General features: G+C 40.6%; 1 protein-coding gene across 1 annotated transcript in view; it reads left to right on the plus strand.

The window, feature by feature from the left end:
- Window positions 1-16249, plus strand: part of AKAP10 (A-kinase anchoring protein 10) — a 202911-nt gene that overhangs the window by 83662 nt on the left and 103000 nt on the right. Inside the window, exon 5 of the mRNA XM_045290278.1 lies at window positions 2602-2700. Within this exon, the coding sequence (XP_045146213.1) occupies window positions 2602-2700 (99 nt within the window). The remainder of the gene's footprint in view (window positions 1-2601; window positions 2701-16249) is intronic.

Consider the following 16249-nt stretch of genomic DNA (forward strand, 5'->3'; position numbering starts at 1 on the left):
GGTAAAAAAGAAAAAGAAGTTGTATGAGTCTCTAATAAAATGATTTAAAAGAAATTTTTTTAAAGAAAAAGAAAACCAGCCTTTTGAGTCCACTCTGATTCATAATAAACCTTTAGGGCTGAGCAGACTTGCCCTATAAGTTTTCCAAGACTGTAATTTTTACTAGAATTGGCAATCAACACCTCATGGAAGCAGCAGTTAAGAAATCAAACGATGTGTTACATCAAATAATTCTGCAAAAGAGGGCTTCAGAGTTTTAAAGAGCAATGTGTTACTTTTGAGTACTAAAGTACTTAACCAAACCATTGATATTTTCGTTCTCAAATAGAGATTTCAATCTCCTCATATGGAAAGCGGAATAAGGACGAGTGAAGAAAAATTGATGCATTTGAATTATGGTGTTGGCAGGGAATACTGAAAATACCATGGACAGGTAGAACAAACAAATCTGTCTGGAGGAAGTAACAGCCACAGTGCTCTTTAGAACACAGATGGTGAAACTTCTCATGTACTTCGGACTTGTTATTAAGGGAGACTAGTGCCAGGAAAAGAACATTATGTTTTGTAAAATAAAGTATAAAAGAGAAAGACCCCCAATTAAATGGTTTGGCCCAGTGGCTGCAATAGTGCACTCGAACATAACAATTATGAGGATGGCCCAAGACCAGGCAGTATTTCATTCTGTAGTACATAGAATGTCTGTGAGTCCAAACCAACTCTTCAGGATATGACGACAAAATGACTAATGAAGGAGCCCTGGTGACGCAGGTACCTAATGATACCGAACAACATCAGCTTGACAGAAGCATACTGCCACCTCGTTCTCCTGTGGATTGGCTGGGGTAGTCAGTAATAAAGTGTGGTCTCTGTATGTGTTAGTTTGGGTAGACTACAGAAACATTTATAAATATATATATGGGAGATGTTTATGTACAAGAACAATTGAACATTGAGAAAACATTCCAGCCCAGTCCAGATCAAGTCCATAAGTCTGATATTAGCCCATATGTCCGAAACCAATCTATAAAGTCCTCTTCAGACTCATGAAACACGTACAATGATGTCGAATGTAGAAGATTACAGGTCAGTGGGTAGAAAGTATTTGGATCCAGTGGCATTGGAAAGATCTCAGCGGTGGCAGGGCTCTCTGCATGGCTTCTCCAGCACCCAGGGCTGCATTAGGTGGGTCCATGTATCTTGTCAGCTGCTATGTCTCCCATGGTGTGAGCCTTGTCAGTAGACAGTCTCCAAGGGAGTAAACTGAGAGAGATAGTGTCTCCTGCCTCCAAGAAGGAATACCGAATTTCCCAGAATTTTCATGAGAAGGCCATGCCCACACAGAAGTCTCATTGGCTATCTCCAGATTGATAGGCTAGACTCCACCCCTACACTTTTAATCCTCAAATTGACCACCAGATTAGGTGACTACCACACCATGCATTTGGTTATTGTAGATATTTCATATGAGTAGGATAGACAAAAGCTGTTATTTGTGACTGACTTACTTCACTCAGTATTAATGTTTCATAGGTTCATCTGTGTTGTAGCATGTGTCAAGACTATTTCACTAATGGAATAATATGTTCATTGTATATACATTTTGTTTATCCATTCATCTTAGATGGGCATTTAAGTTGTTTCTACCTTTTCACTTGTGAATAATGAATAGTGCTACTATGAAGATTTCTGGTTTCTGTTTTTTTTGCCTGCTTTCAGTTCTTGTAGATATATACTGATAATTGGGATTTCTGGCCATACGGTAGTGCTGAATTACCACTGTGCATTCCCATCAGTAAGCCATGTCTTTGTCAACTCTTGTTTTCATGTATTCTGGTGTGTTTTCAGGAGGGACAAGTCCCTGGAAAAGGTTATCATGCTTGATAAAGTAGAGGATCAGTGACAAATAGGAAGACCTTCAGTGAGATGAACTGACGCAGTAGCTACAACACTGGACAAAAATATAACAATTATAAGGAATGGTGCAGGCCACGCAATGTTTCCTTCTGTTGTGTGTAGGGTATCTGAATCTAAGCTGACTCCTTGTCATTTAACAAAATCACTAATGAAGAAATGTTCGTGGCACTGTGCTTAAGTACTAACAGAAAGGTTTAGGGTTTGAACTCACCAGTCACACCCAGAGAGAATGATGTTGTAGTCTGCTTTAGTAAATATTTACGATCCTGGATACCTGTATGAGCCCATTCTGCTCAGTTCAGTAGGATCACTCTGTGTGAGAATTGATTGTTTTCTTTAATGACAGTGTTATTGAGCATTTTTCATGTGCCTGTTGGTCATTTGCATATCTTCGATAAAATACTTATTCATCAAAGTAAAAACGTACTTCTGCCCATTTTTGGATTGGATTGCTTGTTTTGTTAAGTAGTCCTCTATTCTAGATAATAAAACTGGATGACAATTATGGACTCCCAAATTTGTTTCCCAATCTGTAAGTTGTATTTTCACTTTGTTCCAAACATTTTTTGGTGTTCAACACTCTTCAGTTTAGATGAAATTCAGTTTGTTTGTTTTTAGCTACTCCTATTTTTTATTGTAAAATCTATGCTTTTTGTTTTTTAAAATTGTTCTTTTCATTTTTTGCAGGTATTGAACAAGACGCAGTGAATACCTTTACCAGATATATATCTCCTGATGCTGCTAAGCCAATACCAATTACAGAAGCTATGAGAAATGACATCATAGGTAAGCAGGTACATGACGCTATGGCTGAACAATTGACTATTTTTAGTAATTGAAAATTTTATGGTCATCTTTTTTCCTAGTCTGTTTTCAGAGTATTTTGTTTTATGTGTTTGCAGCTCACTTTAAAACTCTCTTACATGTTTGACCTATATTCTTAGCATTTGAACTGAATTACAAAAACTGCATAAATAATAATATACATTTAATGAGCATTTACTTTTCCCAAGACAATTTAAACACTTTCCATGAATAAACATTATTAAGCTATTTGATTGACATATAATTCACATACATCCACAATACAATTCAATGACTTGAACATAGTTGTGCAATCACCACCACAGTCAATTTTAGAACATTCTTTTTATTTTTGTACATATCGTTATTAGCTCCCCAGTTCCCCCCAACTTCCCCTGCCATAACCCTAAGAAATTGTGAATCTAGTTACTGCCTCTATAGATACCTATCCTGGATTTCATATCAAGAAAATCATCCAAAAGTAGAATCCCGACAAAAATAATATTAACAAAATAAGACACAAAAACTTTAATCACACAGCAGAAAATAATAAAATTAAAAATGGGTCAAAAGGGAAAACAAGTGGTAAGATGTAAAATTTATCCAAACCTTACCTGCATTAATTCTGATGCATTCTGTTTGAAGGCAAGGCTGTTCATATCCCTGGCCAGAGAAAATTAATTGGAGACTTAACCTATGTGGGTACTATGCAAATGAATTTTGGGTTAGCGTTCTGTAAATCAGTACTCAGTTTAAGCTCTAATTACAATTAAATTTACTTTTCTGATCTTGGATTTTACGATTTTCAATCCTTGAATCACACAAGCTGGTGTGCTTCTTCCATGTGGGCTTAGCTCCCCCCCCCACTACCCTTAAATGTCTGCTTATTTTAAGACAATCTTTTAAGACCCTAGGTGTTATTCTTTCTGATAGCTAGGCTCCATCTGGTTTATTCATCCATGGATAAGTTTTTAATATCCTAAACCCATTGCGATAAATAGGGTTATTCTATTCATGAAAAAATGAAACACATAGAAGCTAAGTAGTTTGTCTAGGATTTGAAATCTATCGATCTCTTTCCAGAACTCACATACAAAGGACTGTTCAATATTGGCAATATTTTCCAAACTATAAGTTAGGACCAGCTTTCTCAATACCTTATTCATTCCCTTTAAATAAGCAAACAAAAAGACCAGAATAGAAAAACCAAAACAATTCACAATACCAAACCAAACTTACTGCTCTTGCATCACTAGTGACTTATAGTAACCTCCTGTGAGTTTCCAAGTCTAACTGTCTTCAGGAGTAGAAAGCTCAGTCTTTTCCCGAATATGTAAGCCACCACACCAGCAGGGCTCCTAATTCATAATTATAAGAGCGGGAATTGTTTCCTTCATATATGTATATTCTGGGGCATACAAATGTATTTTTCTATTGTTTTAGGTACTTTCAGTCAGTTCCAACACACAGCAACCCTATGTGCAATAGGTTGAGTGATCTAGAGAAACAAACCAGTGATGGTTGTATGTGTTGTGTACAGAAGGAGATTTATATCAAGAAATGGCTTAAACAGTTGTAGAAATAGCTAAGTCCAGTCTAGTTCAGGTCAGGCTTGACACATGGAAGCTGATGAACAGGAAGTAGGATGAGGAAGCAGAGACAGCAGGAGGCACAGGCTGGTAGATGCAGAGGTCTAAAATTGGCTGAACAAGTCCATTGTCTGTAGTCCGCTGTTGGCTCCTTGGACCTGCAGATGATGCAGTAGGAGACTAAGGAACCAGATAAAAGATCCAGCTCTAGCAGAAGGCAAAGGACTAAAGAAAATTTGACTCTTCTAAGTCTCTCTCTCATATACAAAAAGGCTCATGATAACCATGGAGTTGTCATCAGGCTGTGAGACATTTAGTAGCTTGAACTCCACTAGGAGTTTTTAATTGACCTAATCCCTAACCATTATACTGGTCCTGAACCATCCTTGCCAATTCTTGATATGTTTGAATCCATGACTAAAGGCACTGTGTAAATCTTTTTGGTACTGTACCCATTTTTCACTGAACCTCCACTTTATGGAGCCAAATGCCCTCCTAAGAATAATGCCTCTTGACAACATATCCAGAATAGGAGATGCAGTCTCACTGTCCTCTCTTCTTAGAAGCATTCTTATTGTACTAAATCTACAGCAGATTTGCTCATACTTTTGGCATTCCATGTCTGTATTCTTCACCAACACTGCAATTCAATGTATCTATTTTCCTTTGGTCTTTCTTACTCATTTTCTAGCTTTTGTATGCATGTGGGGCAACTGAAATACCTTGGGGCTTGGGACAGGCATATCCTACTTTGCAATTGAATATTGAGAAGACGTCCCAGCCTAGTCCAGATCAAGTCCATAAGTCCGATTGTAGCCCATATGTCCAATACCAATCTATAAATTCCTCTTCAGACTCACGCAACACATGCAATGATGCTGAATGCAGGAAGATCACAGGCCAGTGGGTAGAAAATCTTGTATATTCAGTGGCAGAGGAAGTATCTCAGTGTTCGCAGGGGTTTCCAGGTGGCTTCTTCAGCTCCAGGACTCTAGCATAGCTCCAGGTGTCTTCTCAACAGGAATCTCTCAGGGAGTGAGCATGTGTCCCACCTCCTGCGAGCTATTTACCATATATACTCGACTATAAGCTGACCCTAATATCAACCGAGGCACCTAATTTTACCACAAAAACTGCATCAAAAATGTCCTGAAAAACATGGCTTACACACGAATATATACATTATCTCATTAGCACCTCCAAATGAGGTCATCAAGCTGCAACCTGATTGACTGGCTGAACTCCACCTCTTCACTCAAATTGACAACAGATATGTAACTCTCACAGGTACTTTGTAGCAGATTTACTCAATTCAATATGTCATTTGATTTCTTGACTGCATATTTGTTGATTGTGGCTCTAAGTAAAATGAAAGACTTGACATTTCAAGCTATTCTCTGTTTCTCATTATATTGATCCAGTTGTGAGAATTTTTGTTTTATTTACATAAGGTACACTTCATTCTTTAGGTTGTTGTCCTTGAACTTCATTAGTAAGTTCCTCCTTATTTTCTGCATATAAAAAGTTATTTAATTAATCTTCTCCAATCTCTATGCTTTGTTCTTCACATAGTCTAGCATCTTGGATTATTTGTTCAGCATATTGAATGAATACATATGATGAAAGAATATGACACACATATGAGTCTGTGACACTTTTTCTGATGTAAAACCATACAATATCATCCTGTTCTGTTCTGAATGACTACTTCCTGTTCTATGTATATGTTATACATGAGGAAAATATAAGTTGTTCTCAGAGTGCCGGTTTTTACAATGTTACTTATAATGCTTATGATCTAAACAGTAAAATACCTCTGTATAATTAATAAAACAGAGGGAAATATCTTTCTGTTGTGTTCTGCTTTCAGTCAATATTTCTTGAATATTCTTATCATGAAAATTGATCCTGGATCCAAATAAATATTTTGACAGCTTCAATCTTATCTATTTACCATGATCTGGCTTATTTGTCTAGTTTGTTATGAGAATTTTGTTTTCTTTATGTTGGAATCATAATCTTTACTGAAAGCTGTGGTCTTTGATCTTCATCAATGAGTGCTGCAAGTAAGCAGCACTTTTACTGACCAAGATTGTGTCATCTGCTTATCGCAGGCTGTTAAGGAGCCTTCCTCTAATTTTGATCCCTCATACTTTTTCATATAATCCAATGTGTTAGTCTGGGTTTCTAGAGAAACAAAACCATGACCCTCATACTCACATATATGTATAAGAAAGAGATTTATATTAAGAAGTAATATATCAAGAAGGCATCTAAGCCTAGTCCAGTTTAAGTTCATGGGTCCAGTGCTAGCTGGAGCCCTCTTCAGAATCACATAGCTACAGGTTGATGGTGGATAAAATAGAGCAGGAAGATCACAGGCCAGTGGTGCAGAGGTACATGAATTCAAGGTCAGTGGAGAACAGACACTGACAGCTCTCAGGGTCTTGCAGCTACATGAGACTGTACTTACCCCTAGAGGTAGGCATAGGGTCTGAGCAAGGTAAAGGGACAAAAGAGGAAGAATGTAGTATTAAGTTAAAATGTTGAGGAGGGGGGTGAGGGGCCAGCCCCCACCCGCTGCTACTAATACTAATAATACTACCCATGGGTTCAGTAATGCACAATTGTACGGTTGAGATATATAAGTATTATAATAAAGTCATCGAGAGCATAAGAGAATACAATAATACAGTCAGACACATTACATGGTAACATTGCTTACCTCAGCCCAGCTTTGTGGTCCACGTGGAGAGAGGGGGAAGGGAAGGAGGGCAAGGGAACAAGGGAGAAGGGGAATAGAGGGGAGTGACCAGGGAGTGAGCAGCAAGGAGAGAGTCTCTCTCGCTGACCCATGCCTATATACCTTTGGGGGCATGCCAGCCCACTAATTACAGTTAGAGACAAAAGTCACAGGGAGGGGCTGCACTATAGGTTACATAGCAATGAGAAGGGGTGGTCTAGGGACATACATGCAATAGGAAGAGGAGGGACAGAGCCAGTTTGGCCTGTTCCTGGCCCAACTGATAGAGACCATTATCAGTAGGATGTGAGCTCCGCCCACAGGAGCCTGTCCATTGTCTCCAGCAGCAGGGAGCAGGCCTACCTCGTGGTGGGATGAGACAACAGTCTGGCAGCAAGGATCTGACCTCCCCCCACAGAAGAAGTTCACACTTTCTCTTTTATAGCAAAGAGGCTATGACCTGATTAATAGGTTGGATTCCACCCCTCAACAAGTGAAATTTGACATAAAATCTAATTGTTATGCCCAATTTCTCAGAGTATTTGCTCTGTTCACACAACTGCTTCTTCATATATGTAAACATCTTTCAAGATGGGCTGTATTATGAAAGGCTTGGCAGGTCAGATCTAGAATTCACAAGATCTGGATGTGTAGCTTTTTCATTCCTTACTACAGTACTTTATAATTATTACTTACTATTGGAGATTGCAAAACTCCTTCCAGTTAGAAAAAGAAAGTTTCTATCCCAGTATCTGTTAATACATTTTAGAAAATTGATTATATGATTTTAGGTAAGTCACTTTTCCTTTTGAACCTCATCCTGAATCCTACTCTAATTATTTGTCCATATATATGTCTATATCTATATAGATATAGATATATATAAGACATACATGTATTTACAAATAATTTTATTGGGGCCTCTTACAGCCCTCTTATTTTAATATATGTATATACTTTAATATAGCATTACTTTAAGTTACAATTTGAAGATACTTCCACATTAGCTATTATTACACATCATCGCTACCTAATTTTTTTTAACTTTAATTATTCTCATTTCATTAAAAAATATTATCAATTGGGACTTAATACATAAAACATATCATTTCATTGTTCAATCACGCCAACCAGAATTGTACAATTGCTAACACAGTCAGTTTCCAAACACTTTTTTTCTTCCTGGACTCCTTGACATCGTCTCCCCTTTAATATCCCCTCCTCTCCCCAATTCTGCTTGCTGTCCCTACAGTTTCATCAATCCTGGGTTCTACCTAATTTTGTTATACAAGTTTTCCATGGACTCTTGGTATTCCTATACTCTTTTATGTAATGATTCATATAGAGTTCACAGGTTTTGCTGCTAGTTTGAAAGTAAAGGATATGAAAACAAATTAGAAAAAAAATCTGAGTAGCTGGAAGAGTGGAATGGCCACTTATACAGTGAGAATTGAGTGAGGGTTTATAGGGAATATAATTGTTACTTCTAATTAAGGTTTGTGCCGCAATTCAGCAGAGCCAATTCATTAACTCCTAGTTATAGAAAAAGAGACATTTATTCAAAGGTAATATCAATAGGGATACTGACAGTAATGTAGGTTCTCTGAATGGTATCCAGATTTTGCTCAGAGTGCATAGAAATTAATATACTTTTATACTGTAAGGTGGATTTGGGGGTAGTCATATACTTTTTAATTACTCAAGTCGTAAGATAATCATAAGATGTAATGTCCATTATAACAATGAAATAAAACAATTAATATTTATGATACACAAGCAGTTTCCTAGTTGTCTTAATGCCTTTCGGGCAGAGTTGCGTAGATAGCCCTTCAATCCAAATCTTTCAGATAATTACCCACCATTTATCTGTGTTTGAACAATACATAAAGTTATAAGAATTCCACAAAGGTTGAAGGGTGGATCAACACGTAAGTGACATAGGTTAGGCTAAGTATATAAACATAAAATAAGTGTAGGCTTCTTAATGAATTAAGTATTAGAAATACAAATGGGGAATGTCATGTAGGCAGTTCATAGAGTAAGCCAGGTTGGAGATCATGTTTGGCAATCGTCAGCATATAAGCAGTTTTAGAGCTAAGTGATTTGATGAAAAGCCAAGTGAAAAAAATGTTCCTAGGAAGAATGGACTAGTCAAAGACTAAATGACACTGATAACTAAGATGAAAAAGACTAACAATCAAATTAATTTGACAGCTCAGTAGACATTGGTTATCTTAATCACGGAGACTATTTGGGACAAAAGTTTAATTATGGAGAGTAGGAGGAAAGGAGACAGCAAGTATACATGACTCTGAGTTATTTTGCTCTAAGATGAGCTGGAAGGGAATGTGAGCCAAAGTAAATACAAACATGTTGTTTCTGTTGATGAGAATGAGGCGGCAGAAAATGAAAAGTTTATTGGGGTGGTAATTAATTGCTGTAGAAGAGAGGATAAAGGAGGAGGAATAGTTTCTCAAGGGTAACCTTGAGGACGCTGTAGAGGATGGTATCTAGTGCTCAAAGGACAATTCATCTGTAATAGAGGAAACACTAGACTAGCACACCATTAGAAATTAAAAAAATTTATCGAAGGAAAAATTGTATTTCTTGAAATGGAGACTACTGAGCATCTTGGGAGAAATTGCAAGAGTCTCCTCCTGCAGGATAAGTGTTTTAGGGTATAAAGGAGACCCCATTCCAAATATAATTTAAAGAGAACAGGTATTGAGTCTGAAAAGAGACAAAGACACAGACTCATCATCCAGTTGAGGCAGACACCAACTCGAGGTTGAAATAGTGTCCAAGAGTTCTTTGGGATACCACGCTTTGAAAAGAGCATGCGTGGGCAAAGGAAACTGCCATAAAACATGATGGGTGGCAGATGAATACATCACAGTTAAAGGTGGGGCTTCAGAAGCAGGAATGGAACCATGATTGAGACTCATGGATTGTTAGAAGGGCTTACAAGATTAATTGGTCCTGCGCCTTCTGAGCAAGGCATTGGGTGGTGGTAGCAGGAGGGGGGTTGATGAGGCACGACACAGGACTATACAACCCCCTTATTGTCCACAGTACAGTGACCTCCATCTAGAGCACACCTAGGCAAGCCCATAAGAGAGAGATTGCCCCTCCCTGGACTGGCCAGAGAGAGGTGGAGGCAATCGCACTCATTCTGCCTGAGGGCAAGATTATTTACATCCTTGGTTAACTGTGGATTTAGGGCTGTCATTGCCTTTTGCAAACCAGAGTGCTCAGAATATGAGCTCTAATACAGAAGCAATCTACTTTAATCTGGTAAAGCAAAAAGAAGCATAGAGGAAGGGAGGAACATTTATGATGTGTCAGTCACAAACTCTGAACAATTCTTAGTCAAACATTAATTCCTTATCTACCGATAAAACTTGACTAAGCCTTTCTAAAGCACACACTGTAAACATTTTGATGTTGAGATCTTGTGATTAAATATAGATGAGGACAATTCTAGATGAAATCCTTGAAATGCAAAATTGGTTCATTTGTTTAAGAAGAGAAGTTTGAATCAATTATCATCTGAAAACTTTGGAATATAGAACCCTGTTTAGAACGGATTTTTATTCTCCTATTAGTGGACCTCCCACCATTGGCTGACTTTCCACTGGTTTTCTGTTATTGGTTAGTTCTCTGTAGTGTACCTCCTCTTTGCAAGTATGTGCATCCCTGCACCCCAGACTCCATGCTGCACCCTTGCTTCTAGAACCCAAACCCAAGAGTTTATTTAGTCGTTGTTGGCATATTATGGACATCTGATCTCTCTCTCTGCCCAACCTTTGCACTATCTCAGATACCCTGTTTCCCTGAAAATAAGACAGTGTCTTATATTAATTTTTGCTCCCAAAGATGCGTTAGGTCTTATTTTCAGGAGATGTCTTATTTTTCTATGAAGAAGAATATGGTACACATTTATTGTTTATTGTTTTATTAAAAGAGACTTCACACTTCCTGTCTGCTCCGGCTGTGCTGTGGCCAGCAGTGAGCTGCGTGGCAGCGCCCGCTGCTACAGTCCAGAGTCCAGAGTTATGTTAGCTTTGCGGGGGGGCCTTATTTTCGGGAAGGTCTTTTTTTCAGGGGGATGGATGCCTTATATTTCAGTGAGAGACAAAACTGTAAGTAGGTCTTATTTTCGGGGGATGTCTTACTTTTGGGGAAACAGGATATCTTCTATGGATAAAGAACTGTGTCTTATCTGCCCTTCACTTTATTTTGTGCTGGAGAGGTACCTGCTCAAATGTATTCTTTGTGTTAAAGTTCCTGCCATGTTTACCTCTTTTCCCTTTGATTTTGTCTAGCCATCAGTAACAATCTTTTCACAAATTCAAAGGATCTGTTCAGAAGATGAGGCTTTCTACTCTTGTGAAGAGTTACAATCTCTGAAACCTACAGAAGCAGTTCTACCCTATACTTGTTGGCTCACTATGAGCTGAGGGCAATGAGTTTGTGGCCAGCTACAAGGAGTTTAGGAAGTCTATATTAGCCAAAAATAGAGACCAGATTGATTCTTGAAATTCTAAGCTTATTCCTGCAAGCTCTTGCAGAAGGAAAACAACTAGATTTCCCCTCTGAGCTGTTTCAGAGTTCAATCTTGACCCCTCAAGTTAATATACAAGAAATAGTTTTCCTACAATGATTACAGGAAAAGATTAGCAATAAAACTGACATTTTCACTATGTCACAGCATACAATCAATACTCAAGTCAGGTTTTGCAATGATCACTAGGCAATTATCCTACTTTTCTCTACTTTATGTGCACTTTTTAATTCCTTCCTGAGTCAAGACAACCTTGCTGATTAAGCTTCAAAGGAATTTTTATTGCAAGGGCATGGGCTGTTACATTTTGAATTTTTAACAAACTAAATCTTATATTAAATTTCTAATACTCTGATTATCAACAGAGTAGCTCTTTCACCCTCTCTATCAAGTTTGGTTTTGTGTTCACTTTCTATCCAAAATCACTGCCATCTGTTGATGCTGATGCATAGTGACCTCTAGGACAGGGTAGAACTGCCCTCATGGGTTTCCAAAACTGTAACTGTTTGCCAAATGTGAGATTCTGGTAAATGTGAAACTGAGGTACAGGGAGACGGACAGACATAACTGATAGGAGAGCAGAAACAGAAATAGCTTTATTAGGGGGAGCTCCTGGATGAGGTTCCATGACCTAAAATTTCAGTGGAGCACCACCAGCCCTTCCTTATGGTTTCAAAGTCCTGTCATGACCTGGATCATGCGTCTCGTAAGACCTCTGATAATAATCTGTGTACTATTACTTTTAGCTCCGTGTGTGTTTAAATTTTTACAGGAACAAATGAAAAATATCTCCAACCTGACCTTCAATCAGCTTCTTCTCCACTCTTACAGTCTGCTGCCGACCGACCTGGCCCCAAACCTTCCAACTCTTAATCACCCTCTTCTTTCCCCTATCTCAGCAGGAAGTAGTTAAGACAGAACACGTCGCCCATTACCACTATTAAGAATTTGGAATGTTTGGGCTGGGTCTGAACTAGGCAGCCCTGTTTGGACTAAGCTGAAGCAGGTCCGGGCCTTGCACGTGCTTCCCTGCACATCCCAAAGGTCAGTAGCAGATGGCATCAGATAAGATAACCAGTGAAACCAGATGCTCTGGGTTCAAAGAAGGCCTCAAGGAGTCCACAAGCAATTCTTGGAGTTTCCAGACCCCATATGCTACTTGCCATACATTCCTCACCACCCCTTTACACACACACACACACACACACACACACACACACACACACACCTGCTGAGCTGTGAGAAAAATGCGTTCCTTTTTATCTGCAGTTAGGGTTGAGGAAAGAATGACAAAAATATCTTGCAAGGCTAAATTATAAGCTTGAGTTAAATATTGAAACTCCTTAATATAGGTGGTGGGATCATTTAAAGGAGCCTAAATGCTTTTCAATCTGAGATAAATCAGCGAGAGAGAAGGGAACATGATCCGAACCACTCTCTCAGTCCTGGCCACTTTCCAGAGCAGACAAAGGAGAAGGTGGGTTCTGTGATCTCTCGTTCTTGCTACCTGGTGAGTGCAGACTCGGTTTCCGTCAGCAAGGTAGGTAGATCAGGAGAAGAGGACATGGGGGCTCCAGGTGGCCAGAATAGGGAGAGGGGTGAATAGGAGGAGAGACAAGGTGTCAAGGCAGGTCTGAAAAGGTAGACACCAGAGGGGGAACAGAAGCAGGAGAAGAGGAGGAATTTTCTTTAGTCAAGAGGACTTGGGAAGGTAATCAGGAAATACAGAGAAAGGGACAGGAGTGCAGAGAAAAGGAAGCCTGGACCTAGAGAATCTAAGACTATTTGTGAGTTTACTGGCAGAAATTGTCGAGATTTCAGAGGATATTGAAATCAAAAGTGCAGCGGGCGATTAAAGTCCTTACTTCACAGAGCTTTCTGACCCCTCCCTCCTGCCAGTCTCAGGGCGGTGACCATGGATTTGTGTGCTGCTTCCCTTTCTGGGAGAGGTCTGTCAGATGCTGCAGGTGTTGGCTTAGAGGAGCCTGAGCAGGGAGGAAGTCCGGGAGGTGGGAGAGAAAGAGAGACTGAGACTTCAGGTAGTCTGAAGGGTCTGGCTCTGGGGAAGAGGGGACAGGTGTCAGAGACACGGTTGCCTCAGCCTTTGGGAGTTGAGGGGTTAGCAGAGGAAGGTGATGGTGAGGAGTACCCAGAATATGGAGGACGCCTTACTGGGGGTGCAGACGACTCAGGGGGTCCGGAGAAGGACGGAAGGGGAGTACTGCCAGGTACCTGATTTAGAGTGTGTTTGGCTAATAGAACTTGATCAGGGTGACAGGTAGTAGAGAGGGACGGGAGCAAAGAAAGAAAAAGACCTGAACATATAGGACTTCTGATTATGTGTCCAATTGGTATTGAGGCCAAACTTGGTTACAGAAAAAGACCAGGTGTTTAGGACAGAGATCAGGAACCAAACCCAATTCAGTAAGGTTGGCAGTAGGCACCCCAAAGGTCTACCCTTAGGGGGTTGGGACAGAAGACTTCCCATTGTGTCTTAAACTTCAGGGCGTATGGACAGAGGAGAAGGGCGTCCCCTGGTCCCTGTTCACACCCGTCAGTCAGGAGGTGGCCCGGTAACCCTGAGAGGCGTCCTGATTAGAACTAGTGTCCCAGTGGGATAGTCCTGGACTCTCCGGAACAGTAAGGTTCCCTGGGTCAGGCCTACGGCATTAACCAGCAGACAGGGGCTTCGGATCAGAGAGAGAGACGATGGAAGCAGAGGAGGGAGAGGGGGACCTGGCTTTATGGCAGGTAAAAATGGAGGTTGGTCAGGCCTTCGTTCAGGATGAGAGGAAGGCGAAGCAGAACATTTTAGAGAAAGCACTGTAGAGCTACAAATGCAAAACACACAAGTAGAAAAGGCTCAGACACACCCTCTGCATTCCAGTGCTGTCAGAAGGTGCAGTGACTGTTAGGACTAGTACTAGGAGTCTGTTATTAGCAGGAATCCCAGGAGGTAAACACAGAGACTAAAGGCTGGTGGCCACATGAGAAAAGATGGACATGAGAAACTGGCCTTATCGTCACACCCCTTTTGGGGAAAGGCAGTTATTTCCAGCTCCTCTTGGTACTAGGGTTGCAGAATAAACCCCTGCGGCGGCACCACGTTCAGCTTTCTTGCGTACTTGTTTTTCAGGGCTTTAAGCTAGTTAGCCTCCCACCAACCCCTAAGTTCCCGTATGAGTTTGCTGGTCCTCAGTGTCCGGAGCGACAAACGAGACAGAATGAACGTACACAGAGAGATACTGACCAGAAGTCACTTGTTCAGACAGGCTCCGGAGGTTCGAGCAGAGAGTAGGGGTGGGATACTTCCCAGCCTAAGCAGGGCTGAGAAGGCACGGAGCCCGTGTCACTACCCCTCCTGGGCTTCAGGCACCAAATGTAAAAGTGAAACTGAGGTACAGGGAGACAGACAGACATAACTGACAGGACAAGGGAGAGCAGAAACAGAAATAACTTTATTAGGGGGAGCTCCCGATCGAGGTTCCATGACCTAGGCCAACAGGTCAGGGAAGTCATGCTCAGCAGCTGGGGGTGTGGGTTTTTAAAGGGGTGTTGAGGAATGTATGGCAATTAGCATATGGGTTCTGGAAACTCCGGAGAATTGCTTGTCAACTCCTTGAGGCTTTCTCTGAACCCAGAGCATCTGATTTCACTGGTTATCTTATCTGGCATTTATCTTTTCTGGTGTCATCTGCTGTTGACCTTTGAGATGTGTAGGGAAGCAGGTGCAGGTCCTGGACCGGCTTCAGCTTAGTCCAAACAGGGCTGCCTAGTTTGGACCCGGCCCAAACAGTTCCAGCCTCACAACTGAAAGGGTTATGAGGAGCAGCTGTGTAATTGGGGGAAAATAAAGAGAAAGACAAAGAGTGAAAGGGCTCACCTTTCCAGAAGTAAGAAACAAGAGAGTGAGCTCATATGTGTTTTCCAACAGGCATAAATGGTCTTGGGGCATGCAAGTCCCGTCAATCACACATAACATAGCAAGGTGGGCAGTGTCCTAACCTTAGATATATCCCTGAGCTCATCCAGCCCTTGACAACAATCACTGGTCCATAGGCGCAACTGTACTGGGATAATATATAAAGATCAAATTAAAATCATAGAGATTAAGAGAGATAGGAGAGAGTAAAATAAAGGAGTCAGACACATTTTATGGTAGCATGCTCCCCCTCCTGGACGGCCATGGTCTCAGCAGCAGGGGGTGTGGATTTATTTCTAACCAAGGCTTATATATACTTGGGTATGGGGGAAAGGCTAGCCCCCACAACTAATTGTGGGTTTGATAGGCACAATTGTATGGTTAGGATATATAAAGATTATAATAAAGTCATAGAGAACATGAGAGATAGAAGGGAGATTGAAATAATAGAGTCAGACATTTCATGGTTGCATGCTCACATCAGTGTCACTTGGTGGCCCACGTGGAGAGAGGGAGCATTATTGATAACCACAGCTTATATATTCTCTGGGAACGTGCAAGCTCCCTAATTACAGGGGAAGACATACCTCACAGAAAGGGGTTGCACTATAGGTTATACAGTAATGAAAGGGGGACAGTCTAGAGGTATCTATGCAATAGGAAGGGGAGGGATTGGGGCACACATGTGACAAGATGGGTAGATCCTAGATTCA

The sequence above is a fragment of the Echinops telfairi genome, unplaced genomic scaffold (genome assembly GCF_000313985.2).
Source record: "Echinops telfairi isolate 266 unplaced genomic scaffold, ASM31398v2 ScPeMD7_35;HRSCAF=133_1, whole genome shotgun sequence".
Taxonomy (NCBI): Eukaryota; Metazoa; Chordata; class Mammalia; order Afrosoricida; family Tenrecidae; genus Echinops; species Echinops telfairi.